The sequence below is a fragment of the Chlamydotis macqueenii genome, chromosome 10 (genome assembly GCF_036417535.1).
Source record: "Chlamydotis macqueenii isolate bChlMac1 chromosome 10, bChlMac1.mat, whole genome shotgun sequence".
In the NCBI taxonomy this organism is placed as follows: Eukaryota; Metazoa; Chordata; class Aves; order Otidiformes; family Otididae; genus Chlamydotis; species Chlamydotis macqueenii.
Genome location: NC_141565.1, coordinates 13,058,139 through 13,084,263, shown reverse-complemented (window position 1 = coordinate 13,084,263; position 26,125 = coordinate 13,058,139). Strand labels below are relative to the sequence as shown.

General features: G+C 54.0%; 4 protein-coding genes across 8 annotated transcripts in view; all 4 read right to left on the bottom strand.

Annotated features, from left to right (window-relative positions):
- Window positions 1-3,527, bottom strand: part of SETD5 (SET domain containing 5) — a 68,456-nt gene extending 64,929 nt beyond the window's left edge. For 4 of the 5 annotated variants that reach the window (XR_015259605.1, XM_086755931.1, XM_086755932.1 and 1 more), the window contains exon 1: window positions 3,389-3,527. The gene's annotated coding sequence lies outside the window, so the exon portion shown is untranslated. The remainder of the gene's footprint in view (window positions 1-3,388) is intronic. The other variant, XM_086755933.1, reaches the window with a different exon arrangement.
- Window positions 3,528-4,667: 1,140 nt separating this feature from the next.
- Window positions 4,668-8,730, bottom strand: LOC147599541 (SRSF protein kinase 3-like). The gene is made up of 3 exons (XM_086755935.1): window positions 6,637-8,730; window positions 6,459-6,551; window positions 4,668-5,193 (listed from the first exon to the last, which is right to left on the bottom strand). The coding sequence occupies exons 1-3, from the start codon at window positions 6,695-6,697 to the stop codon at window positions 5,006-5,008; spliced, it is 342 nt and encodes a 113-aa protein (XP_086612061.1). The 5' UTR covers window positions 6,698-8,730; the 3' UTR covers window positions 4,668-5,005.
- LOC104477694 (SRSF protein kinase 3-like) lies at window positions 7,098-17,311 on the bottom strand. Its single transcript, XM_086755872.1, has 9 exons — window positions 17,252-17,311; window positions 14,822-14,951; window positions 14,536-14,644; window positions 13,962-14,049; window positions 11,524-11,642; window positions 10,084-10,099; window positions 8,961-9,123; window positions 7,696-7,781; window positions 7,098-7,244 (listed from the first exon to the last, which is right to left on the bottom strand). The coding sequence occupies exons 2-9, from the start codon at window positions 14,865-14,867 to the stop codon at window positions 7,098-7,100; spliced, it is 774 nt and encodes a 257-aa protein (XP_086611998.1). The 5' UTR covers window positions 14,868-14,951; window positions 17,252-17,311.
- A 1,342-nt stretch (window positions 17,312-18,653) lies between these two features.
- Window positions 18,654-26,125, bottom strand: part of PLXNB1 (plexin B1) — a 79,142-nt gene continuing 71,670 nt past the window's right edge. Inside the window, exons 32-38 of the mRNA XM_086755526.1 lie at window positions 25,954-26,120; window positions 25,074-25,234; window positions 24,678-24,825; window positions 23,907-23,971; window positions 23,742-23,817; window positions 23,291-23,365; window positions 18,654-22,731 (exon numbers count right to left, since the gene is read on the bottom strand). Of these exons, the coding sequence (XP_086611652.1) occupies window positions 22,627-22,731; window positions 23,291-23,365; window positions 23,742-23,817; window positions 23,907-23,971; window positions 24,678-24,825; window positions 25,074-25,234; window positions 25,954-26,120 (797 nt within the window). The 3' untranslated portion in view covers window positions 18,654-22,626. The remainder of the gene's footprint in view (window positions 22,732-23,290; window positions 23,366-23,741; window positions 23,818-23,906; window positions 23,972-24,677; window positions 24,826-25,073; window positions 25,235-25,953; window positions 26,121-26,125) is intronic.

The window sequence follows — 26,125 nt, the reverse complement described above, 5'->3', positions numbered from 1 at the left end:
GCATGCTTCACACTTGGAAGTCTGAATTAGTTTTTTGTTGGTTTTTTTTTTTTTTACTTCAGGGAACATCTGGAAAATTTAAATCATCAGTTGTTGTCAGATTCTCCCCCCACCCCTTCCCCCTCAGAAAAAGAACATAAACTTTTGCACATTCTGAGATGCCAGTTCAATGCCATCTCTTTCCTATGGGTTTTTTCAACTTTGGCCTACTACTTTTCAAAAGAAGATCTAGCTGTAACTGAGTCCTCTTTCTAAAAAAGGAATAAAACGTATGTGGGATTTCACCGCCTCACCTAGGGTGGTGAAATCGCAGACAGCATTAGCTAAGGAATATTACTTTCAGGTCACTTGGGATATGACAGTAAAATGAAAAGCCAGGGCCTTGTCAAAGCGGTGCCAGTTATCCAACAGGATGCGAGCCAGTGCACTAATTCCCCATCGTAACCTACAGAGAGACTGTAAACAGAGACTAAGGGGCTATGAAGATCACTTGCTGTATTTTATTAAACCAAGGAGCTAGTTTTCACACTCACAGAATCCTAAATTCGTTACCACTGTCACGTCACTCCACGCTGCGCAGCAGATACCGCATTCAGCCCCAGTGATGAACGTGTTTTAGGTAGGTTAAAAGTTGCTCACCCCACCTTGTGAAACAATTTGGGTGCTACAGATCCTGAAATATAAAAGCTACTTGGAGTTTGGCATCTACCACATGATCACTGCCAGTCAAGCGGATTTAAGGGCATATTTTAATCTCTCTCACATTATTCTGGTCCTGGAATTTTTGCTTCAAGCTCACAGTAATTCTGAGTTTGGTAACTCAGGCCAGAGCAAGGGGCTCCCCATTAGAGGTGTTCGTTTCCAAAGATGGCAGTTGTTTTCTAATGCTAATGTATTTCCCACAGTGCATACCTCAACTAACAGTTTCATCTTTAACAAATGCACTGGAGTATGCTGATAGCTCCAACTCGACAACAGTATCATACAGACAGCAGCCAGTGCCAAATGGTTAGTTAAGCAGATAAGAAAGGCACTCATTCTTCCTTAAAAAAAAAAAAAAAAAAAAGGAAGCTATTGCAGTCAAGTAGACAGAGTGTGGATAGAGGCTGGCAGATTCCACAATACAGAGTCACGTCAAAAATGGCCTCCTGCAAACTGTTCCCTCATCAAGCATTTGAGTCAACCAAAAGCCAGGAATCTTCCCCATTATTCAAAGGAGTTTCACCTCCCCGTTCCACAGCAGAGCAGCATTTTTTATACATTTTGACACAAAAGTGTGTAAGAAGCGCAGAGGATAAATTTTGCTCTGCAGCAGAGGGAAACTCCTCTCTCTGCTTTCTGTTTGCAGTCCCAAAGTTGAGCCGGGCCTTTATTTTGACTGTTCCCTGGTCTGTGAATGGAAAATCCCTCCTCAGCACTAGCAGGCTGGTGTCTGCTGCACACACCCACTGCACACAGCAGAAATTCCAGTCAATAAGGCAAGTGGGGCCCAGGCGATGGAAGGGGAGGAAGGAGACATACAAACAATAAGAAAAGCATCTGGCTCTGTTACTGGCTGGAAAGGAGACTGGAGTTCAAAAGAGACACGACTGCAGCCTTCACTTAACAGGAAGATCATATCAATTCTCGCTGTCCTACTTTTCATCCGAACCAAAATACCTGGAAAGGGTAACTCGAGGTTGCCAGCCCACACTTTAACACAATTCCATTAACTTAAGAACAGCGACAAAACCCACCTTGCAGTTTTTTGTCCCACTGGATCAAAACACACCCCTGCTTCCACTTTGAACCTGTGGAAACAGCCCAAAAAAGTAAAGCCCTTTGCTGAGCGTGAGCCAGCCATCTCCCCACCACTACACTAATGGAGGCTGCTCTGCTGTCCTTCCCTGGAGATAGCAGCCAAGTCTACTGAAGCTTCTCTCATAGCAACCAGAGCTCCAGAGCCAACAGCAGCTGCTGTCACTGCCTTCAACGCTTACCCACAGGATCCAGAGCAAAGCAGCACCCTCCTCCCTGCACCTCTAGAGCAAAAAAAACCCCAGAAGGCTGGCGACAAGATGACTTCCTGGGTCAACCACAAGAAGAAGAAGAAAAAAAATCCTAGTATTTCCTATCCAAGTGAAAAGGGAATTCTCCTACTTCTACCGAAGGAATAGGAAATTCCTTTTCTGGGTTTAGGTGCTGGCAGTAACACCCAGTCAGAGTGGGGGCCAACCATCTGAAATCCACTATGTACTGGCACACCACTGGACACCAACAGCATGTTCTTTGAGATCCAGCTGCATCCTTCACACAGGAGAGGCCTTTTCCCCCCCGGCCCCTTGCCCTGCAACGCTCCCATTACATCATGGCCAGAGCCACTGCAGCCCTGCAGCACCCTGTGCCCTCTACAGACCCCTCCCAAAATAAAAAGCCCACCCAGGAGACCTTAGTTTCTGGCAGAGGAACGCGGGCACAGGGCCGGGAAGCAGCTGTGATCCCCATTTCCCTGCTTCCACGGGGACACACGCGGCTTCGCACCTCGCCTCCCTCCCTTCCCCCGCCCCGGGGACGGCGGGGCCCTGCCCGCCGCCGCTTCCCCGCCCGACCCGGCGGTGAACTCCGGTCACCGGCACCCCAAGGACGAGCCGCCGGGCGACAGTGACCTTGCCCGGTGTCGTCGGAAAGAAGGCGGCAGGGGGTCGGAGCGGGGCGGCGAAGCCACCCCCGCAGCGGCCACGCGTGACGGACGGGGGAACGCAAGGAGAGTCCGCGCTGCAGCCCCCGGCGGCGGGCGGGCCGGGAGCGGGGGGTTAAAGGGGGAAGACGCCCACACGGGCACCATGAGAAAGCAGAAAATGCAGGTCAAACGCCGCCTCCCCCGAGGCCCGGTGGCTCGGGGCGGGCAGCGGCGGCGGGGGCAGGCAGCGGCGGCCCCGGAGGAGGCTGCCCCGAGACGGACAACGACCCCCGAGGCCCCTCGGGACAATAAGGCGGGGAGGGAAGCGGGGAGCGGAGGAGGCCAGCCTACAGCGGGGCTTCCCTGGCGCTCACCTCCACCGACAAAGCCCCGCGGCTGGGCCCGGCCCCAGCCTCAGCCCCGGCCCTGCCACCACCGGCCCCAGCCGGCCGCCGCGGGCGGGCGCGCACCACCGGGACCGCCATGATGGCCCGCGCTGCCGGGCCAGGCCTCCCCCGCCGGGTCGGGTCGGGTCGGGTCGGGTCAGACCGGGCCTCCCAGGCTGCCTGCCCCACCGCCACGGCAGGGCCCGGACGCCCGGACCTCCGAGGCGAGACACGGCAGAGCGCCGGGCTGCGACCCGCACCGGGAGCTTCCCGCGGCCGCCCTCCCGCCCCGGCATTCCCTCCCGCCACGGGGCACAGCCGGTCCCCGCCCGCCTGCGCCTACCTGGCCGGCCCGTTCCCCGGGCCCCCGCGCGGCACTAGGCCCGGCTCAGCGCCACGGCGTTTCCTGGGCAGCCGGCGGGAGCGAGCCCTCGGCGGCGGCCGCGGCGCCAGCCCCTCCCCCTAGCAGCAGTAGCGGCGGCTTCTCCCCAGGCCGGGCGGAAACGGCACTGGGCGCACGGGGATCCCCGGCGCCGGCGCCAGGGGCGCCCCGGACACGCCCACTCCCGCTCCCCGTTGGCTGCCACGGCGCTACACCCCACCCCGCCGGGACGCCCGCCGCTGCCAACGCCCCACCCAGCCAGGCTTGCCATTGGTGGCTTCGCCGCCCTGCCCCGCCCGCGCTCCTGCCTCATTGGGAGCCGCTCGTCCGCCCCGCCGCTCGCCCCACGGTCGTGGCGTCCCATTGGCGCGCGGAGCTGCCAGTCGGCGAGGAGACGGGGGGCCGCCAGCGTCGACGCGGTGCAGCCGGGCGGGCTGCGACAGTGGCTGCCGGCCGAGCCGCGCTACGTGCCGAGGGGCGGGGCCGGCGGGGCCGGTCACCGCCCCCGGCCGAGGCGCCGCTCTCCGCGGGGTAACTCCCGCGTCGGGACACGTGGCAGAAAGAAGGGGCGGCGCGGGCGGCCGGGATTCCTGGGCGGCAGCCGCCGCTGCGCCGCGCGTGCGCGAGGGCGGGAGTTGGAGGGGGAGGAAAGGGGACGCGGGGCGCATGCGCGGCGGTGCGGGAGCGGGGCCTGCCGCTCGGCACGTCCGCGCGGCGGGGGGAGGTGGGTGGCTGGGCCGGGGTCCTGCGGCGGGGGGTGGGCGTCCGCAGCCACCCGTGTTCCCGCTTCAGGCCTCGCGGGTGCCGTGCTACGGAGCTGCTCCGCCCCGGGGGCTGCTTTCCCCGGCCGCCCGGCGAGCCTTCCTGTGGCGGCGGGGGAGCAGGAGGCGGTGGGACTGCCGCTCTCTGCGCCGCCCGGCAGGCCGGGGCCAGCGGGGAGCGGGGCCAGCGCCCGGTGCAGCCCCGCGCTGTCTGGTTCTCTGGAGCCCCAAACAAAGGGCGGCGGGCGCGGACAGCGGGGAGCGGCCTCTCGGCGGGAAGGAGGGGCGGCGGGGAGGAGGGGCCGAGCCCCGCGGAGCCGGGCTGGAGGGAGCCTGCGGCAGCGGGCTCTTCCCCGCGTCTCTGCGGGATGTGGCTGCGGAGCTACCGGCCGGGGAGCGGGCAGGGAACGGCGCTCCCTGCTCTTGGCCTCCCACCCCCCCCCCGGGCTTAAACAGCCTGACAGACTGCGAGACCGTGGGACGCTAATTACTGCTTCCAATTAACGCTGCGTGCGGCCTACGCGAACTAAAGGGACGTTTAAGGCAGGCGCACGGAGCCCGAGTGCGGGAGGAGCTGCGGGGCAGAGGCCGCGCAGAGGCCGCCGAGCCGCTCCCGGGGTCGCTCGGCAGAGGCTGTGCCGCGCACCGCGGGGGCTGAGCAGCCGCCGGCGCCCGAGGGACGGGACGGCCCGGCCCGGCCCGGCCCCGCCGCCATCTTGTGCGCAGCGCCATGGCGGCCCGGCCGGGCCCGCCCCGCCCGCCGTACCCCCCCGGTCTCCCCTGGGATGGCGGGCCCGGCTGGCCGCGGCGGGGCCGGTCACGGGGCGCTGAGCCACGCGTGGTGCAGGCACTGAGCGGCCGTGGCGCGGCGGTCGGGCGCGTACTGCAGCGCGGGCAGCAGGAAGCTGGCGAAGGGGGTGACCTGGTGCGTTGTCCATTTGTGTCTGTCGGCCAGGGTGGCGTGGAGGCTGCGGGGGCAGAGCCTGGAGATCCGCAGAAGAGCGCCTGGCAAAAACAGCGTGAGCACAGCGCCTTCGTTACGCTTGCGAGACTGAGCGGCTGCCGCTCCTCACCTACAGCTCGGCCACAGCAGCCTGAAGGAGCCCTTCCCTTGCCTCAGTCTTCCTCCCTGTAAGCTGCACCTGCACTGCTACTTGCAGCTGTGGCTCTCGGTTTTTTTTTCTCAGAAATCATTTTTCCAAGCTAGTATTTGGTGTCGCGCCCTTCCCAAGCACTTCTTTGATGAGACTGTGCCAAGAGGGAATGAAGTGTTCCCAGAACAGCCCTGCCAAAGCCATTGCTGCTTGTTCCCTCTGCAAACCAGAATGCATCAGGCCATTTCAGTGCCAGAGCTCACAAGACACTAATATTTAAATTTTTTTGTGTGCCTACTAGCTCTGTGGGGCCCAGAAAAATGCCACTGCTCACTGAGAAGCTGTCCTTGTCCCTAGGAGTATGTGGTGTAGTGATTCAGGTTAGGCATGTGTGGTCAGGCCAGTTTGGTTCCCACAGAGAATGAATATAGAACAAGAACTCGTTTTGACTCATTTCTTTTGAGCAACGTAGAAGGAATAGGGGTGAGGAAAGGGTGTGAATGTGCAGGGAGGTGCTTGCTGAACTACAGCATGGGACTAGCACTCGGCATGAAGTGAACTGTGGGTAGGCTGAGGCTGCGTGGCTGGTGAGTGTGAAAGCAGAGAAAGAAAACTAAATTGCGGAAGGATGGAGTCATGTGATACCTTGAAGTCAAAGACAAGGATTTCAGGCCTATTGAGTCAAAGGGAAAGGAATTGGGGAGAATGAAAAAAAAAAAGAAGACACGTTAGAGTTGGGTCAGAAGGCTAAATATAGCATCCACGTTGGAAGGATGGAAGGATATGAGTGTCCCGTTCCTGATCATCATTGTTCTCTGACAGTGAATGGGTGAAATCCAGTGTTACATGCTCTTTTCAGCCTTCCTGCCATGCAGCTGTTTCCATATTTCCATTCACTCCAAATCCAAAGGAGAAAGAATGGAAATGTTTTCCCCATCGGGTGTTTGCTGTGATAATTTTTCAGGATTTTGCATTCATCCCTGGAATGCTCATGGATTGCAAAGGTAGGCAGGGCAGGGAGTGTTCCTGCTCTTTATGAAATCACTTCTCTTTGTCTCTGCTTGTAGGCTGTGTTGTGTCATATAATTTTGGAGGTGAAAACTGTGTGAGCTGAGTAGGAGTGTGTCAGAGATCTGCAGTGTTTTTTAGAGTAAATTTCCTTGCTCCAATTCTTACCTGGCCTGCTGAAAAATTTTGTTGACTTGTTCCAGGAGAAAGCAATTTGAGGAGGAATTCTTCCCAGCAGCTCAATAATCCGAGCGACGTGATCTATACAGAGGGAGAGAAAACAGATGTAGATACAAAGATTGTGACATTTCTGTCAGTGAAATAAATAAAACTGATGGAGTCCTACCATCGTCTCTGGAGAAATATTTCCCAGGCTGAGGATCAAACAGGCGCTCCCCAGTTGCCATTTCAAATGCCTAGAAATGGAGGAGCACTGTTAATTCAGTGGGTGACCTGGAGCTTTATTTCCCCATTAACTCTGATAGTACCAGTTTCCCTTCCTATCGCACAAAACTGATCCGGAAATCTGGAAATATTCGCACTGCGTTGGTCCATACCACGTGAAACAGCACCTTTGGAAAGCAGTGTGTGCCTGATTCAGTCAAGTCTATGAGTTAACATACATGGAGTGTGGATTGCCTCGTCGTTTAAACTAACGAGGAGTGAGTTTTATCAGCAGCATACTTTCAGTCCAAAGTGAATCAGTGCAGACAGCTGCTTTCTCCTTCTCAGCAAGGAATTCTTGCTCCCTGCAGAGCCGGTTTCAGTGGGTGCCGGGGACACGCTGTGTCACACTGTCAGTGTCTGTCACCTCCCATGCACGCGCGGCGTTGTCCCCTGTCCTACCAGGCAGCCCGTGCTCCAGATATCCGCAGGAGTGCCGTAGTCTAATCCGAGAAGCACTTCCAGGGCACGGTACGGCTGGGTCTGTATCTCCTTGGAAAAAGGCTTGTACTGAAACAGAAACAAACTCCCGTTGGTTAGCGCCCGTAAACCAGCAATGGCAATGCTTGTGGGTGCGAGCTTCCCGCGCAGCGAGGAGGACCCTGCGGGGCAGAACCGAATACGTGCACTAAACTCCGCGCGGGGTACGGCAGGCACATTCTCAGCCCCGCTGACACCAGGGTGAATTATCTCCCAACATCTCACACCGAACACAGTTTTGAGTTTCTAATTGCAGGGACTAACTGCAAGCTGAAGAAACGTCCAAAACTGATATTGTCTAGAGTAGGACCAGGCCCAGCTATGAGCTGGGAGTGCTGAATAGAACACCCCCCAAAATCAGCACCTCTTCAGCACGCTGAAAGAGCTACTCAGCTGTAAAAGGACAGATGTGCAGGGTGGGATGGAAAGAAGTACACAGCATCCTGCATCGTCACGCGACTGAGACTCAGAGCAGACTCACTGTCCAGCATGCGCTCCCCAGATCTGCAATTTTCACTTCTATGCCCATTAAATCAGATTCTTCCAATCGATTGCCAAGATCCCCTCCTAGATGGACAGGACAGAGAGAAATCAGGTCTTTCCAAACCAACAGCTATTCATCACTTACACAGGAGAGGCCTTTAAAAGTTTTTCAGCCTAGAAGGTCCTGAAAAGCTTTTCATTATCAATAAAATGCCCCCTCTGATGGTGAGGGAACACAAAAGATGACCTGGTATCCAGTCAAAATCTAAGAGGATGCCTGGGAGGACAGTAGCTTGGAGTGGAGCAGTGTGACCACGTGCTCCCGTCCTGCTGCAAGGTTCCTCTGGCCCCGAGGTTAAATTACTGTGGGCCCAGAGGAGAGCACATCCTACCAGCACTAGTCAGACACAAACCATCTGCAAAGCCTCCGTAGCCGCCAGCAGTCCTGGCTGTGGCGGACCGTGGACACGGCCTGCTTGGCAAGCAGCGTAGAGCTTACATTTTCATATGACTCCGGAAAAGGGTAATTTCTGGTTTACAGCTGTCGCTCTATGCCTAATATTGTGCTTCTCTGCTCCAAGCGAAAGACTTGGTCACTAATTTAGCATTCCCTGATTGCCCCAGAGTTTGAGAGACAAAACAGCGCCGTCATGGGAGAAATGCTCACGGGAGAACATTGTGCGAGGAAAATAGAAGGGATCTCATTGCTGGGAGATGAGCTCTGGAGAAACTCCCCAGCCCAAATTCTTATTCGATAGTCACACCATTCTCTGCAAATAAATTATGTCTCAAAAGGCCTTGAAGATTAGCGGTACGTACAAGTCCCCACAAACCTCAGAAGAAGGGGAAATAAAGAGCAGAAGTGTCACAGCTTTTTGATGAAGTATGTAAAGGTTTCAGTGGCTGAAACCCCAGACACAAGGGAACTGTCCTGTAGCTAAAGCCGTAAGAATGAGCGCCAAAGTCGTGGTGGGGCTGTTAACGGGCGACTGTGATCTCTAGGTGTCCTCCACACAAACCCACCTGCAAGACCACGTTTCTGTAGGTGCCCTGAGTGGCTTGTAGCTGCTCAGCCTGATGTTGGTATTGAGCAGAGTCAGGAGAGGCCTCTCAGCAGCATGAGCTGGCTGTACTGTTTTGTGTGGCTGTTGCAGGAGGTGAGAACTTTTCCCGAGATATCTGTACCTGCTGCCTCTCTGTTTTCCTCCTGGCAATAAACACCTAAGTCCATTTTCTCGTTAAAAAAAAACCTGGAGTGCTCACCTGCTTCCTTTAGTCTCAAATCCGTGCTCTGGCCGCAGTCAAGCAGATCAGGCAGAAGCCTTTGGAAGCTTTTGTTACGTCCACACAGCAAGACGTTCTCCGGTTTGATGTCTGCGTGGATGATGCGGCAGCGCTTGTGCAGGAAGTGCAGCCCGGCCAGCACCTGGGCGAACAGGCAGCGTCACCTCAGCGAGGCGAGCGTCCCACCGCCTCCCCTGCCCCAGCCGCTACCCGTGCTGTCGCAGCAGCCAGGCACAGTAGATGTGCAAGCTGTGGACGTTCTGGTGTTGGAGAAAGGGGGCACTGATGAGATCCGTCTGCAGGAACTTGCTTCTGTGTAGGGCGTGCCCCGTACGAAGCTGGAGGTGCAGCCAGCAGAGCGGTGACATTGGCTGGGGTGGCCCTGTGGCAGCAGGCACGAGGGGTTTCATCACACAACGGGGAAGGAAGGTGTGGGCGCCGGAGCCCCACATACCCAGGACGCCGAGCAAAAGGGGCCTGGGGAGCCCTGCGGGGAAGGAAGGGGCTGTTTGGGGGAGGTGGGGGTGACACCCAGCAGACGGCAGAGGGAAAATCCACAGATATCAGCATGGATGGGCAAGCCCGGGGAGATGGAAAGAGGGCAGGGCTACGAGGAGCGTTACGATCACAAAGCTGGGCTTTCTCCTGAAAAAACACTCCTGTTCTTATGGCTGTTATGTCATTGGACCACCGTGCCTTCTGCTGATTGTCACTCACATGGAAGTTGGGGGCTGTTACAGAGTGACATGGCACGGGAGGGCGTCCCATCGCACAAGGAAAGAAACGGATGTGCAGCATAACCGGGACTGGAGGAGGGACAGACCAGGAGTGCGTGCAGGGAGGAGTTAAGGGCAGTGCAGGAGAGCCATGTAGGGAAAGAACGACTTATGGTGGAGCAGGGAGAGTCTGGCCTGTCGCAGCGGGGAGATAAACAAGGGCTGCCAGAGAGAAGCAGTCGCCATCAGAAATCAATAACAGCGAAAAGGCTACTGGGAGAGTCACATTTGTTTTTTAAACACTCTGGTCAATCATAAAGGGCTGGCGAATATTCTCTGTGTTATCAAATTCTATTCTGGGATGAACACCAGCCCCAGGGAAATACCAGCCTTAAATGGTAACTGCGAAACACGGGGAAAGATTTAAGGAGCTGAAGTGGAATGAATCAGAAGTAAATACTGCCCCGGTGCTGATCTGACGGGGGAAGAAAGATTCCGAGGTTTTACAATTAAAGCAGATGAGGAAATCGATCAAGCAAAAGGCTTGGGTGTGAATGGGGCACAGAGGTTAATGCCACCACATTTTTGTGTAACTTATTCAGGTGTTAGTGGAGTTTCTTTAGAGGAAGAAGAAGCTATTCCAGAAAACAGGATGAAGGAGGAAGCGGTTTTCTTTCTTAGTGTCCCTAGAAGGGCACAGTGATCGGGGTAGCAAATCTTCATCTTGGCATGTGTGCAGACTTCTGAGAAATCTCAGCATGAAAGGCAAAATGTAATTTTAACTATTCTGAGGCCTTGCTCGGGTTTCCCGTTCCTTAGCTGTTCCCAGCCAACACATAAGAATCTCAGTTTTCAGGATCTGTTTGATTGGCACACCACATCCCTCCAGGGGCTGAATGAAGAGTTGGCTCGGAGCAGGAAAACCTCAACACGGGCTGAGTACCAGCCAACTGAACCAGCAATTTAGAAAGCCCTGGGAAGACGTCGGCGCTGAGGGAGACCTCGAGCAGCCTTTGCTGGTGCGGTGCAGAAAGCTGCCGGACCTGGCGGTGCTACGGGGCTGGATGCTGAGGCAAGTGCCAGCAGTGTGTCACTGCTGCCAGAGGGGACTTCTCAGGGCCATTCGATGATTATGGGATGATGGGAACACAAGTGCCACCCCTGAATTCCCAGTGCAGGTCTGCAGGTGGCCCTGAAGCTTTCCCAGACCCGATGAGACTGCAGGGCTTGAGCAGTAACGCAGAGTCCCCCTGCATTCATGGGAATGTGATGACTTCCCCGTCTGCATTGTAATTAACATTTTCTCTCCTTACACCCAAAAGAAATGGTCATTGTTTTCCTTAGAAAAAAAAATGCATGCCTTGGGCACTCACTCTGTTGTCCCTTTCTTTGCGGATGCAATTATGGAGTTTGTGGCAGATGACCCCGGGATGAAGACTATGGCACGTCCCCCAGCCAACAGTCCATTGGTGCCCTCACCCAGCTCCAGCTAAGTTCTCACCTGCTGTAAAGATTTTTTCACAAAAGGCAAAGGCAGTCCCTGGGCTGCGTAGTTACTCATCAGACATCGCAGGGAAGGACCCAGCGCCTCAAATACCAAGCACGCATGTGGCAAAGAGTCAGGGATTCACTAACAGAGAGAAGGTGCTACCACCAGCCTTTTGCCCTTCACCAGAGAAGCCAAATATCTCCTTTTCCAGCTTCTCCCCTCCAGCCACCTCCACGTGCCCCACGTCCAGCTACTGCCCTGCTCATCCTCCTGGGAGCACAGCACTCGGTTTTATACTGTCCTGCAACTCTCCGAGGCAAGCCCAGGCTTTGCTGACCCAGAGCTGCAGCATTCTAGCAGAAGGATATGGAAGCCGTTTTCTCCAATCATTCTGAAGTCGTCCAACAAACAGACAATGTTTTCTCCTGCCTGGTCCTTCTTCTTCATACTGCTCACCTGGGGGGGGGGGGGATTCCAAGAGAGCTGCAATTAGAGACATATATATGCACAAGGACATCTTGCACCTGTTTTATCTCATTCTACAGACTTTCTCTTCCAGGAGTTGGCAATTCCTGACAAATCCCATGAAAACAGCATCAGGAAAACCAGGCTCCAAACACACAAGTCATTTACCAAGGAATGAGTTTCTGTATGTTGTCTAGCTCTTGACCAGGTGGGACCATCACCCTCACAGTCTCCAAATAACTCAAAACGATCCTGCTAATAGTGTCTACCACGCTTCCCACTGCTTATTCCGTCCCATGCAGGCCCAGACATTTCTCCTGCTTGTGCTGGAAGGGGATTCCCCCAAGGCCGCAGCTCCCTGCTCCCAGCAGCAATGGCTGTCCATGTCCTTTGCCCTTCTGCAGCCTCTGCTCCTTGTCCTCAGAGCGGGGATGGCCCTGTCCCTCCCTGGCTGAGAGCAGGAGGCTGAGACATCGCCTTTTAAAACCCACACCTTCCCTTCAGCAATTTCTCGCAAGGGGTTGCAGAGAGGCAGAGACCTTGTGGTTGTCTTCGGCAGCTGGAAGGGTGCCTGTCCTACTGGGGTGGAGAGCGGCTTCCATGTCTGGAGAAACCCAGCAAAGCGGGCTGCTTTGGGCTGAAAAAAGGTTGGCTGGGGGCAAGTACTGCAGAGATCTGCAAGATGTGGAGTGGGTGAACATAGGTCTTTGGTACAAGAACCATGGGACATAAAACTTAGCACTTGTGAGGTTCAAAAACAAAGCAGAGGAGATGGTCCTTCACACAGCGCATGGGTAATTGGCAGTTCTTGTCACAGGGGGCTGCGGGTGCTGAAGCCCGCATGGGCTCACAGGAAAGCAGGTCTCTTGAAAGTAAATCCACTGAGAATTACTGCCCACTGCCCAAGAAACAGCCAGCTGGAGACTGCTGCAGGCTGGGGAGCGTTCAGTGGGAGCAGCACCCTGTGTGTAGCTTGTCCTCGCACCCGTCTGTGTGTCTGCAGCTGGCGCAGGGTGCTGGGCTGGGCCAATGCCCGGCCTGCCCGAGCACGGGTGCTGCGGTACCCCAGCGCTTGCCCCAGCCCTGGCCGCCTGCGTGCCCAGGTGTTTTGGGAGTTTGCTCTTGCAAAGCACTCATCCTGGTACAGCAATTCATACTTTTTTTTTTTTTTCTTCCCTCTTCGCAGCCATAACGGTTGGGATTCTGGTTTGGTGTGTTGTGCAGCTGCCGGATCCGCCTGCGCCAGCCCCAGGAGGTTCGTGCTGGCACGACAGGGGTGAACAGCCCTGGAAGCAGGGGAGACTGGGCCGCCTCTCCCGGCAGCTCCGCAGGCACCGACCACCCAGTGCCGCTGGGAACAGCCCTGGGAACCAGCTGCATGCTGCTGGAAGGAAGGTGTGTCCTTCAGAGAGAATTCATAATAAATCAAGGGTAAGGCTCGGTCTAAACGCAGGCTTGTGCTGATGTGTACAAAAGCAGCCCTCTGATGACGTTAAATTAGTGCCACTTGCTGCTTCCTCTTGCATCACTGTGTCTGGCTCACGTCCCTGTGGAAGGGGCCTGCAGAGTTACAGATGTGAACTAAACCTTTCTCAAACCTGTTAGCAAAAGGCCTCAGAGTAATTTGAAATGCAAAATTTTAATGGCTTTTCCTCTTCTAAAGCTGATGTAACTTTGTATTTAGGCAAACTCGAAGAATTGTAACCACGAGCTTTCCAGAACTAGCAGGTCAAGCCACCCTCAAAGGCAACAAGCTGAGACCCAGATACAGGCACCTAATTACCACAGCAATTAGCAAAAGCAGGAGAAAGCTTTCTGACTGCAGAGGTTTATTATGTTTTTGCTACATCTTGCTTTTTTTTTTTTCAGATATTTCCTTTTACTTCAGGATCAGTGTTGTGATAGAGCAATGCCCTCTGAGCTGGGAATGACACAAATACAGTGGGCACACTCCCACCTCGTGCTTAAGAACATTGCCACCTTTTTCTGTCGATTATCTGCCTCATCTTTCTGCAGGTTCCTCCTGTTTACTGGATTTTGGTCTCAGCTGAAAGAAAGGGGCTGACAGGGCAAGTGGGACACAGCCAGCATGTCCCAGTGTGACAGGAGGAAGGAGAAGGTGCCTGTTTCAGAGGCCAGCACTGAGCTGAGGTGATTACCTAAGGTTTTGTTTGTTTGTTTGTTTCCTGTCCCCCACCCAGCTCCTCAGACTGCGACCTGGAGGGAGAAGGGATGCTGAGGCTGACACTCAGACCTGAACTCGGTGGCCGTCCACGCAGAGCGAAGTGCAGAGCCCCAGAATATACATACGCAGCGGAGGAGAGCGACCTCGTCCTGGGCAGCCTCAGCAAAGCCTTCCCTGCTTTTCAGGACCTTCACAGCTACGTGTTTCTTCCTCCTGGGAAGTGAATCACAGCTGCCAGCCAACGCGTTCCAGAGTGGCCTTAACCAGCAGCACCTCCCCGTCTCCCAGTCACCCAGCCCTGGGCTGCGCAGGGAAGGTGCTGCCCTCCTGCCAGCAGCCTTGCCCTCGGTCTGCAGCGCACCAGGCATGTGGGCATCCCTCCTGATGATGCTGCCGGTGGTGGCAGCGCAGCTGCCCCAGGGACTGGCGAGGCACTGGAGAGAAAAAGGCAGAGCAGGGCTGATCTGCCCTGCTGCAGGGTCTAAACGAGAAGGGCAAATGCAGAGCAAGGGCTGATCCCACCTCGTTTATGCTCTGTGGTTTCCAGGCACCAGCTCTGCTCACTGCACCCCACCAGTCTCGCTGACGTGTTTGCTCTGTGCTCAGGGGATGCTGATAAGCTCTGCTGCTCCTGTGAGAGGGGCCAGTCCTGCCCAGGAGATCAGCCACCCCTTCCCCAAATGCCGGTCAGCCCCTCACCTCATGTCCTGGCACAGCCAGACGGTGGCAAAGGCGCCGCAGCCCAGCTTGCACAGAGCCTGGTATTGCGAGTTGAACACATCTCCTTCCCGCGCAGGGTGGTGGCCTCCTGCAGGGACCATTGCCAAGAGACATTAGCGACATCTCTAAATGCTTTTAGACTGAAAGAGCAGCTGAAGACAGCCATCATCCTGGAGGAACAGCCGGACAGGTCCCGGAGGCCTCCTCTGGCCTGGGAAGAGCCTGGCACGATCTCAGCTCTGGAGCTGCACACCCAAGGACTGACCTGTGCGCTGGGCTGCCGGCATCTCCTCCTGCAGCTGCTCCTCCATGGCCCAGCAGATCCTGGCACGAGGGGATGGAGGCAGTGGGGAACCGGGTCGTGGGGCACGGGCGGTGCGATCTTCAGCACTTTACTGCTTTAAAGAGAGTTGGAGAGCTGCAGGGCAGCCGTACCTTTGCTGCATGCTGCGCACATTGATCTCTTCTACCTCTGCTCTCTCCCTTCTTTCCCATCGGCTTCATCAGCTGCTGGAGCCAGGCTGTTACAAATGCTTTTGGCAATTCACGAAGGCAGGGATTATTTTAAGAGTTCAGAGAAGGAAAGCTGGCAGGCTGGGCAGGGATCCCGGTGGTGTGTGGCCAGGCCAGGGCCAGGTGGGAGTCTCAGGTTTCCCTGTGCCCAGTGTGGATTTTCAGGGGCTTAGTGGGGACTGCGGGATCCCCTCCTGCGGCCGCAGCCATCCTCCCCATCGCCGGCCCGGCTGAGGAAGGGACGCGTCTGGGCTTTCACTGGCAGGAGGAGCCTTGTGCTCCAGATGGGCGCGAAGCAGAACTTGTGTGCTGCACATCTGTCTGCAGCCCATTCCTGGGCCGGAGCACGGGTTTATCACTGACTGTCCCGTGACGGCCTAGCGAGAGGCTGTGATGGAGGGGGAGGCTGTTCCCAGGGTTCGTTACTGTGACAGCCCGAGGTACAAACACCCAGGCTGCGCAGACAGACTGATGCAACTGCTGTCCCCCCGCCCGCAGCACCGGTGTAGAATTGGCTTCAGCACCGGTCACCTGAAATAGCCACCCAGAACCCTAATGCTAATGGAAATACAGATGTCAGCTGCCGTAACTGGGGTACTCCCGACCCAGCCTTTCATAATTTGGAAATGTCACTTGCTGTAGGGCTGAAGCTTCAGGCTCACAGGCATTGCCAGAGCTCGTGACAGGTGATAATAATCCCTGCAGAACATTAGCACAGGTAGAAATATTGACCTTTAAATCCTTCAAATCAGATCGCTAAAGCTGAGAGCTTGTCTGCACCAGAGGATTTTCAGAAATACAGTGGGCTGGCGGGGGTGGTTGGAGCCACGTGACAGGGAGTTGTTCTGGGACAGTAACATCTCCCAGGTGCTGAGACAGAGGTGTGATTTCCTCAAAAGACTAAAGTTTCTTTCCACGTGGATGCTCCTCTCCCAGCACAGCAGCCAGAGCCGCAGCCTGCCTTTAGGCACCCAGCAGGCTCCCAGCACGGCTCTGATTCAGGGTCAGACTGGGGTTGAGACTCTGATCCTGTCAGGGACAACCCAAATTGCTAGAGCCAGCATTGCTCCGTTCACCCCAGCCCATACAGCAGCCTGAAAGGAGCTCAAAATCCTCCCCCCCCTTGTATTTTTACACTCTAATCGTGGCATTCACCCCGTTCAGAATCAGCTTCCTTTAGGCATAAACCTCCAGGATGATGCATGTCTGTATTGTCACTCTTTACAAAATACTTACTAACATCTTAGCTATGAAACGGAGAAATAAAAATTTTCCTTATTTGTGCACAGTCTGAGCGTATCAGTGACCTCGCCAGCTCCTGCACCACCACATGCTGCCCAGGCCCCCCTCACTCCCGTCACTGGGACAGCAGGGGCTGAGCTGAGAGCTGGGGGCAGCCCTCAACATTTTGTGGTGTTGCTCACCACTCAGCTGCCAAAGGAAAACTCCAGATTGTGTGAAGATGGGAGTTCAACAGCGTCTTCCCTAGGTGGATTGTTACAGTTACAGGAGATTTTGGTGGGAAAGCAGGACCCAAAGACAGACTCAAAGTGTAAAATGCATCCTAGCACTAGGGCTGAGGGAGCTTTTTGGGCAGCTCACTGCGCCCTGGTGTCCTCCTTGCTGCGGCGGTGAGGCGAGTCTGTCCTTAGGCGTGCGAGACTTCACCTCCATCCACCCGAGGCGGATGGGTGCACCGGCGAAGGACAGGGAGCGTTGCTATGCAACTTGCTGTAGGAGAGCAAAGGTACTTTTCGACGATCAATGCTTTAAAGTCCTTCATCGCTTGATGTCTTTACGTTAAAAGCAACTGTTACTTTGGTTTTGTCATTCAAAGCTACATTGTGCAGAACCTACTGGTTTGCTGCAAGCTTGAACCAGGTCACAGAACTTCACCCCTAAACCATACTGGTCCTGCCTGGCATGCGAGAGCCACGGGCAGGGAGCACTGCTTCATGCCAGCCTGGGGGCTCCACCTGACCTGCACGGAGGGGCGTAAGGAGCTGCCCACCACCCAGCCACGCACCTCTGGAGTCACAGAGCTCACCAGAGCAACGCACACCTCCATCTTCTGCACAAACACAGACCTGGCAAGCCCTTGCTGAGCGCAGCATCCCTGCGAAGTCACAACATGCAGCGTAAGAGCAGCCCCGGCGGCGCATGGGGCTCCGAGCAGACTTACCGTGCAGCAGGCAGGACACGGCGCTCCGGTCGTCATCTGTCTCATTCTGGAGCTCCCCAAAGTGAGATACCAGCTGGTCCTGCTCTCCTTTTAGTTTGCGCTGCCCGGGAGGGGTGTCCTTGAGCAGACCAAACTTTTCTGCATTGCTGGATGGACATGGTGAGGAGCGGGCCAGGGTATCGGATCACAGCACTGCTTCTGGGAACAACCTTGGCTTTGGGATAGCAGGAGATCTAGGACAGCTGCGGTGGATTCACTTTACTGCTGGCCTCTCCTTGCGTCCCTCAGCCTCCCTGGCAGCAGCTCTGTTAACCTGCTGCAGCTCCAGTCTCCACAGCAACTATTTATAGAGGGAAATTCACAGCTCTACCGAGATGGAAATGGAGAAGTCCTTTCCCTCTGCTCCGCCATCCCCAGACCCAGGAACCGTGGGGCTGCCTGGCGTGTCCCACTGCTCCCGACAGCGCGCTGGCCAGACGCGTGGCCCACGCTCGCTGCTGTGGCACTATCTCCTGCCCCGCACAGCTGTCCCCAGCCTGCGCCTGGCAGAGGAGACAGGCTCCCCAAGCCCACGCGTGTGCCGTGCTGCCCGACCTGAGGCACCCCAGCTCCATCCAGCGCTGCCCGCACGCAGTCGAACACAATCGCAGCGCGGTGCCGGTGACCACAGGGCCTACGCTTCCCCCGTTGCGTTTTTGTGGGGAGTGCAGCCCCGTGCCGCCGAGGTGGGACCCGAGCATCCCAGCACCCACGCAACACTGAGGAGCCCACAGCCACACACAGCGAAAATAACTTTTTTTTTTCTTTTTTTCCCCCCCTGCCACATGCTGCAGCCTCACAGCAGCCCCGACAGGCCCTGGCCTCCCCCTCGCTGGGGCCCTGGCCTGGTACAGCTCAGGTTTCCTGGCTGAGGCTGCAGAGCCCCAGCCCTGACGCAAAGGGTTAAGGCTGCCCAGCAGCAAGCTCTGCTGCAGATCCCGGCTGCCAAACCCAGGTCGGGGCCTCCCGGAGCAGCTTCTCCCCTTGCCTGTGCCCCTCTCCGCTCACCTGCCCTCCCCGAGCTAAAAATAAGCAGGGAGGGGGCAGCGGTGGCCCCAGGCTGGGTGCTGAGCAGCACCCGGGGGCAAGTGGTTTGTAAACCCTAAAAGGCCAGCGAGAACACCCACCCGTGGGGAAAGGAGGGACTAAAGCAGGGACCTGACAGAGATAAGAGGGGGGAGAAGGTGCCCGTGTCCAAAACTCCGCTAGTAAAGGACAGGGGTGGGCTGAGGGAAAGGCAGGTGTGAAAGGCAGGGACAGGCGTACACAGGTGGCAGGCGTACACAGTTTCCACGCAGGAGGAAAAAAGGAGAATAGATTCTGGGCAACTGCACCGTTGTGCAACAGGAGCATGACACGCAGACTGTATATTAAAATTTATTGAATTATTGTGTAAGAATTCTCTTTATTAAAATCATTTGGACTCTAAACTGATTATTTACAGACAAAACCTTTTATATCACCAATAGACTCCTACATCTCAGAACAGTATCTACAAACAGTTATTACACTATGTAACAAAATTCAGATTTTTTTTCAAGCTTTTTATATTAATATTAATTCCAATTTGAGAAAGACAGTGCCTCAGGTGCTCTGAGCAGAACTCAAGGTGTGGCAGGGCATAAATGCAGGTCAGGCCGTACCGTAACAGACAGAGAGACACCAACTCACAAGGCTGGGAGAGAACAGAGTCACCAGGACAGAGGACCGGGAGAAAGACTATTAGAGTAAACACACTGGGTGTTCTGAAACCAAAAGAATCATCCCGACAAGAAAGGCACCAAAAAAGCAGCATCTCACTGCAGCCGCGGCACAACCTGGAAAAAAAACAACGGCATTCCACCGAGGCAGCAGCAGCATCCGAGAACCCTCTATTTTCATTTAAAAAAAACCTAGCCACCATTTCTACAAAAAAAAAAAAAAAAAAAGCTTCCAGGTACAGCCTAAGTTTACCACCAGATGAAAGCAAGCACTGTCACATCTACATCGCGTGGGTGCCAGCTACTCTTAGTCGTGCCAACAGGAGAGACATTCAAATACACTAACAGTTATTTATCTTAATACTGATCGGTTCTCAGCGTTTCATCCAGACCACGGTGGAAGTAAGCTTCTTTCTCTGGCCGCAGTACTAAATAAATCCAAATGCCTACCACTCAAGAACATCACCTTTCCAAGAATACAACAAAAGCAGCGACATCCCCTTGCTGCACTTGCAGAAGGGGAACGGTTGCTGTGGCAGGGCACTCTCAGCTGGTGCCCGCAGAACTTGCCACCAGTAAGAAAACAGGAAGATCCAGAGAGGATTCTCCGTCCTGGAGAAGGAAAGTCTGTCTCCAGAGTGTCTGACAAGCTGGTCATGGAATCAGGCAGAGACTGGAAGAAACTCGGAAGGGTCATGACAAATAAATAAATAAGTCTTCCCTGCAGTAGGGAATTTCATAATAAAACCTGTTTTGTGCAAATTTAAATGCAACAGAACCCTGTCGTAGTAACGGATTTTGCCACAGGAGAGGGGCATGGACGGAGGGAAGGGGGCCATGCCTAAACACCCAAGTTGATCCCAACGAGGGGCCTTCAGTGCGTGTCCGCAGGGGAGGAGGATGCCGGTATCCAGAACACCAAGGACAGACGGATGGGAGAGACGAGCACTACCAGCTTTGCACCCTCACTGCGCCTGCGCCAGGCTGTGCCTCCTGCCCAGCTGCGCAAGGACAAGCTCAAGGTGTTAAATAAGTTGATCATCTACATTTAGCTCTATTTTTAAGTCTTGATTATTGCTCTAATAAAAGTAGACTTTCACAGATACACTCGGAGAAAGCAGATAATTTCCAACATCCAGGAGTGCTACTGAGAGGCAAAGAGAATGTGAAGCCCACTTACCTTGCGGCCCAAGTCAGCCGCGTGGGCAGAGGCTCCGCTCCCGGCAGAGGCACCTGGGCTCCTGTCACTGCGATTCCAGGAGAGCCACCGAGTCCCCCTCCCTTTGCCGACGTGACATGGATTCAGAATTAAGCCCTAAGACACCCTGTTCTGGGAAAGCGCAGAGATAATTCTGCAAAAATAGGGGCAGACATTAACAGTCTGCAGAGCCATAAATCCAGCAGAGAGCCTGTGGCTCCTGGCAGATGCTCAGCAAGTTGGAGAGGCCACAAACTACGCCCTGCTGCCTGGGGTGGAAAGTCCATCCGTCAATTCACAAGGGGACAATGCTACTCTGCCACTATACCTGCACCTGCCTCAAAGCAAGGAATCACCTCCTGCATTTCCTGAGGGTTTACCAGTGTGCACTGTATCTGCTTTTTTCCCATCTGCCAGTCCTTTCCCCCACCCAGCTTTTTGGGCTGATTTAATCAGATTTGGTCAAGACAGAGGTTTCAGAGATGCTAAGTTCCCATAGGTTTTGTGGAAATGGATGGTCAGGCAGGAGTAAGACCCAAACTGGTGCTCACCTGGAGGGAAAGAGGCAAGCTCGGCCCATGCCTTTCAGCCTGGCAGCAGCCGGCAGCAGCCAGGAGGTGGCACAGGGACGCTGGCCATACTCTGGCACCCAGAGTACCTGGCAGTACTGCTGAGAGACGGTCACAGGAGGGAACTGGCTTTGTAGGAAGAGAAGCCAGCCTTACCTTGTTGTGATATTGCTCAGAGAAAAGTTTTGCAACTGCGCAGCACTCACACAAAGCGACAGGGCAGATTGGATAGGCCTGGAATTGCTGCTGTATGCCCTGTAAAGAGAGGTAGGGACATGATCCTGCCCTATTTTAGCTCCGGTCCTTCCTGGCCCACACAATCACCACCTCAGGGAAGTGACAGGGAAGTCAGACCTGTCTCCCTGCCCCAGGCACACAGGACTTCAGTATGGAATTAGCAGCAGGGAGTGAGAACAAGCAGGGCACCCTTAAAAACAGGAATTCACTCCCAGAAGGGCAGAGTACTCCGTTCACGAGGCGCAGGAACTGAGGAGGGAGCAGCGAGGAGCTGCCCAGTGACAGCTGGCAACTGTGCTTGTGCCTGCTCCAGCCTCTCCTTCCTCGCAGGAATCATTCCCATTTGCAGGACACCTGATGCTCCTTGGGAACAACACAGTTGTGCTTCATGGCTTCCCCGAGGTCACAGCTCATCAGATAACTCTTCTATGTGCCACAACACGAGAGTCTGGGAAGCAAAACTGTGAGTCAGGTGTAAGGCAAGCCTAACAGAAGAGCACGCAGCTGAGCCTTGAACTAAGCTGCGGGGAAAAGCAAGCTGCTGTTACGACAATGGAGACATCTACAAGTTATCCCTGCAGACAAAGCAGTGGAGAAAACCTTGCTCCAGTGCTGACAGACGTTTGTCAGTAGAAGTGCACAGAGATACTTCTCCAAGAAAAGCTTTGTCTCAAAGCCACAAAATTAAACATTCTCATTTAGCATTTAAATACATTAACTTTCTGAGGGTATTTACAAGTCCAGTTCAGAGCAGCAGAACAGCCAGACACCAGAGGAAGGGGAAGTGGCACAAGCCATTTGTTGTGCTTTTCCAAAGAGCAGGGCAGCCTCTGATCACAGGGAACCAGGAAGATGGATCCCGAGCTGGGTCAGTGGCGACTGAGGCAAGCCAGGCAGCGACTCTCACATGCTGAATTTGTCCTGAGGGAAAGGGTGGGGGGGTGCTGTCCATTTACAGTAGGCTCCTGGGCAAGCGCGCATGCTGGTGAGCACGTTACGTCCACACAGGTGTCGCGCGTGAGCTGTCAGAGACCAGAACACTGGGGAGCAAGAGGCCTTCGCCATCAGACGCTCTCCTTTCTACATCCGACATCCGGAACCAATGGGGACATTGCTGCAAAGAAGTTTCTCAGGTGGGACGCTGCAGGAGTGCTCGCTAGCCAGGGACAGAGGTTAGCACAGCCATCAGCCTGGGAAGAGCTTCCTGTGTCCCCGCTGAAGTGAGTGGCTGCAGCAGGGGAGTCTCCCAGCAGTGGCAGGGGCATCTGTGCAAGGCCGAGGACTCCACAGACATGGTGCTTGGTGTCGTCACCTGGCTCTTCAACAACGTTGTTTGGAAACTTGGCACATCTACGTAACATCTGTAGGAAGAAGCTGTGTGGTCCTCCTGACAGTCTGCCAGAGTTTGTTTTTTTTTTTTTTTGTTCTGTTTTGCTTTTAAAAAGAAAAAACTGTAAAAAAATATTCTCTGAGATGCAAGGACGCTTGTACGTTGCACTGCCTTGGCCATCCCTGTTCATGTCACCCACGAGTTCCTTGGAGAGTCTGGTTCCAATGGCAGCAGGACACCCTGTGTACAGCTAGGACGAGCACTGTCCCCATTCAGCCAGGGGAGAGCAGTCTGTGCGCCTGTCACAAATCCGTGACTTTATTCTCCACAGCTGCTGCAATTTGTTGTAGTCTATATCCGAGCTGCATCTTCTGTGCCGTTGGGTCTTCCTCCAAGGCAGTAATGATCTGCAACGAGACAGAGCTCACTGGTAGCCTTTCTTCAGCACACACCACTGTCAACCAGCTCAACTCCACGCACAGTGGAGAGCCCCAAGCTGGAATCCAGCGTGCTCAAAACCAGAATGGGTACATAGTAATTAATCTCAAATTAACCACAAAATACATATTCTAGATTCATCCTAATAACTTATAAACTTCACAGTGCAAAAAGAATGCTAAACTTCTCACCCGAAAATTATATCTTCAGTAAATGAATCTGAACTAACTGTATTTCATTTTTAAGTAGAGTATTTGGATACTGGAGTCAAAAAAAAGAAGTGCACATGAAATCCCAACAGCCTCCAAGTTAGAGATAAGTCCTTTTTTGTGATTTCCTCCCTCCCTCTTTGATAAGAATAAAGCAAACTTATGACATGGAAGTTACACATGCCAATGAAACAATACACAGCATTGTAATAGTCCAGCTGCTCTTAATTATTAATTTTGGAGGTTGTTTGGTTGGATGGTAAAAGGAGAAGGGCACATTCAGCCCTTCTTCCAGCACTTGCTGGAAGCACACACTCACCTGGTCATAGTACTTATTGATGTATTTGTACAATTCATGTAGAGCCACCAGGGAATTGAGGTCACCTGAGTAATTCTGAACAAGAGAGGAAGTTAGACAAAACCATGAGACATCTAACAATTGTTCTTTTAAGTTCTGTGTCCTGACAGCTCATTAGGAAATGCACCTGTTGCACAAGGCAACAGGAAAGAGAATTCACCAGTAGTTCCTAGCAAAAGAAAAATCACACATACTCCTTGCCCTGAATGCCTGACTACACTTTTCTTTCCAGTGCTAGCGGGGCAGACTCTCACCTCCTTGTGGTGCCACAAAGCAGAGCAGACACTGGGAACGGTCAGTATGTCTGAGCAGAACCGCACACTCAGCTGGAATACCTCATCTGTGCATTACTAATTTTCTCTCAGATGCACAGGTGAGGGGCCAGGGTGACTTCTGAAATAATTTTACTTACCCGTGATAGCTCAGCCAGGGCAGAGTTCATCTCCTGGTCGCTGGCAGAGATGGTCTGACGAATGTCCGCATAATACCTACAGAGTGATATACAGGCAATTAGCGTATTGTTCCTCCTGGCCTCTTTCTTCCTGCTTAAACTGTGACTCCTCCCATCATTGCTTACCTTTCCACCATCTGCTTGTAGCGAGGAATGTCCCGGGCATACAGCAGCTTATTGATTGGAGAGTCCTTGAACAGCCAAAACCAGAATTGATTACAAAAAGCTCCTTCACCCTGCTGTGGACTAACCTTCGCAGGTAACACCATCACCGCTATTTTCTGTCATTCATTCAGGATCAGAAATTTTTGTCCTCTGCATGGAGAGACACTTCAAATACCAGGCTCCCTTCTAGTAATGCAGTCTGAGGAACCATGAGATGTGTTAGCGGAGGGACCTCCGAGACCCCTAGTCCAGCCTTCTACTTGGGTGATCACCAGTATGAGATCACATTGGCTATGACTTTGCATAGCTGATTCCTGAAATCCTCCAGAGATCCACTCATCCCATTTCTGGTGACCTGCACAGGACTGTTCCATCCTGGGCACAGGGTGAGTAGTGGTGGTAAAAAGTTTTTCTGATGGCCGACCTGAATCTCCCAAGATGCATCCTGTGACTTACACTGTGTGCCACAGCCAACTAGAGTCTGTCCCCCAAGTAGCTGCAAGCTATAAATAAAGAGCTCCCCTCAACAATTTCTGTATGCCAAACAAAACCAGCTCCTCCCTCCTGTCTTCCCAGGAGTCCCCATCACTCTCCAGTGCTCCAGTGGCAGACAGGAGCAAGGATGGGCCTGGCCTGCTATCCCAGTGGTGCTACACAAACATTATTGCCTTCCTGGGGCAGCACTGATCAGCTGTCTGTGCCAACCACGCTCTCTTCTCCCTCTGTACTTACCCGCCCTAACTTGTGGTCAGCTATTGTACAGGAGTCCATGAAGGTCTGTGCAATGACCAGGAGCACAGCATCTACGTTATCCGATGTCTGCACGTCAAAAACAAACTGGGGATTCTTGATGATGTTGATCCAGAAACGCAGGGGCAAGCTGCAGAGATGACAGGAGCGCAACAGGGTATTAGCAAAGGTAGCAGCTATGGTGCTGAAAGATATTCTGCACTTTACTGCATCTCCCAGCTTTGCCCTCCCAGCAAAACCAGCTTTTCACACCATGCTCTGCTGCCTTGCACTCCCATGTTGCTCCTCCTCAGGAGGCAAAGGTGGCTGTCACTTTGCAAGTGATCAGCTCTAGAGAGCTTAGCAGTGCCTCCTCCAGGGCCCACAGGAACACCGTACCTGTTTGTCTTCCAGATGTGGATGGTCTCAGGGTCTGCGATCCCATAGTGTATTGCCTGCTCATCCAACAGGTCAAAGAAGTATTTGACTGCCAGAGGGACAGGGCGGTTGGTACTGAGGATCACCTGGAACAAGTCATCCACAAACTTCTGCAGAGTGCCCTGTGGAGAACCGAGCAGGACAAAGTCAGCATAGGCAGAGGAGAGTGGAGAGCTCAAACCTCACACAGATGAGAGGTCACTCTCTTCTGCTCAACCTCCTCCCCTCACTGGTCCAAATCTACCTCCCCTCCACTGCAGGGAACAGCAGGAAAGGAGAAAGGAGGCCCCAGTGGTTTCTGGAACAGAGGCCAAGGAGAAGCTCATGAACAAAGCAAAACGTGGAGGGGAGTCAGATGTACTCAGAGCCGCTGCAGGTAAAGGGGATTGCCACAGGGGAGAGAGCTTGCAACACGATGGAACGGCACTGAACTGTTGAGACTGCTTAGTGGTGGGGAACTGCTGGCTGCCAGCAGCTGGATTCAGACAGACAGGAACAAGGAGAAGGGGTTCACTCAGCTGCAAGAGGAAGTTCAGTAAGTGAATACTGCTGCCAAAGAAACTCTACTGCAAAACACAGAGTAATTCCTTTTTTTTCTGTGGGACACACAAAGACAAACATGGGGTGGGCACTGGGATAAAACCATTTCTCACTCTCCTAGAGGCTCTGCAAAACTTTACCCATTAGTAGAAGTTTGCCACTACAGTGCTGGGATCAGAGGGGAAACAACCAGCACATGCATCAACTCAGGCAAAGGGGGTCTTCATCTTCATATGCATCCCTGCAATCTGCTGGGGGACGTGAAGATCCCAAGCCCAACACAATCTGTGCTGCTTCTCACCTTCATTGAGAGCAGACGCGTCAGATAAATCTCCGGGATTGCCTTGGCTCGCTCCCGATCTCGTAAGCTCCCACGCCGATGCTTGGGAAGCTCTGGCTCTTCTGTTGGTTTTACTAGGTGCCAAAGTTTGATCCCACCTTCATCTGCATCCTCCAGCATAGGTGTTTCTAAA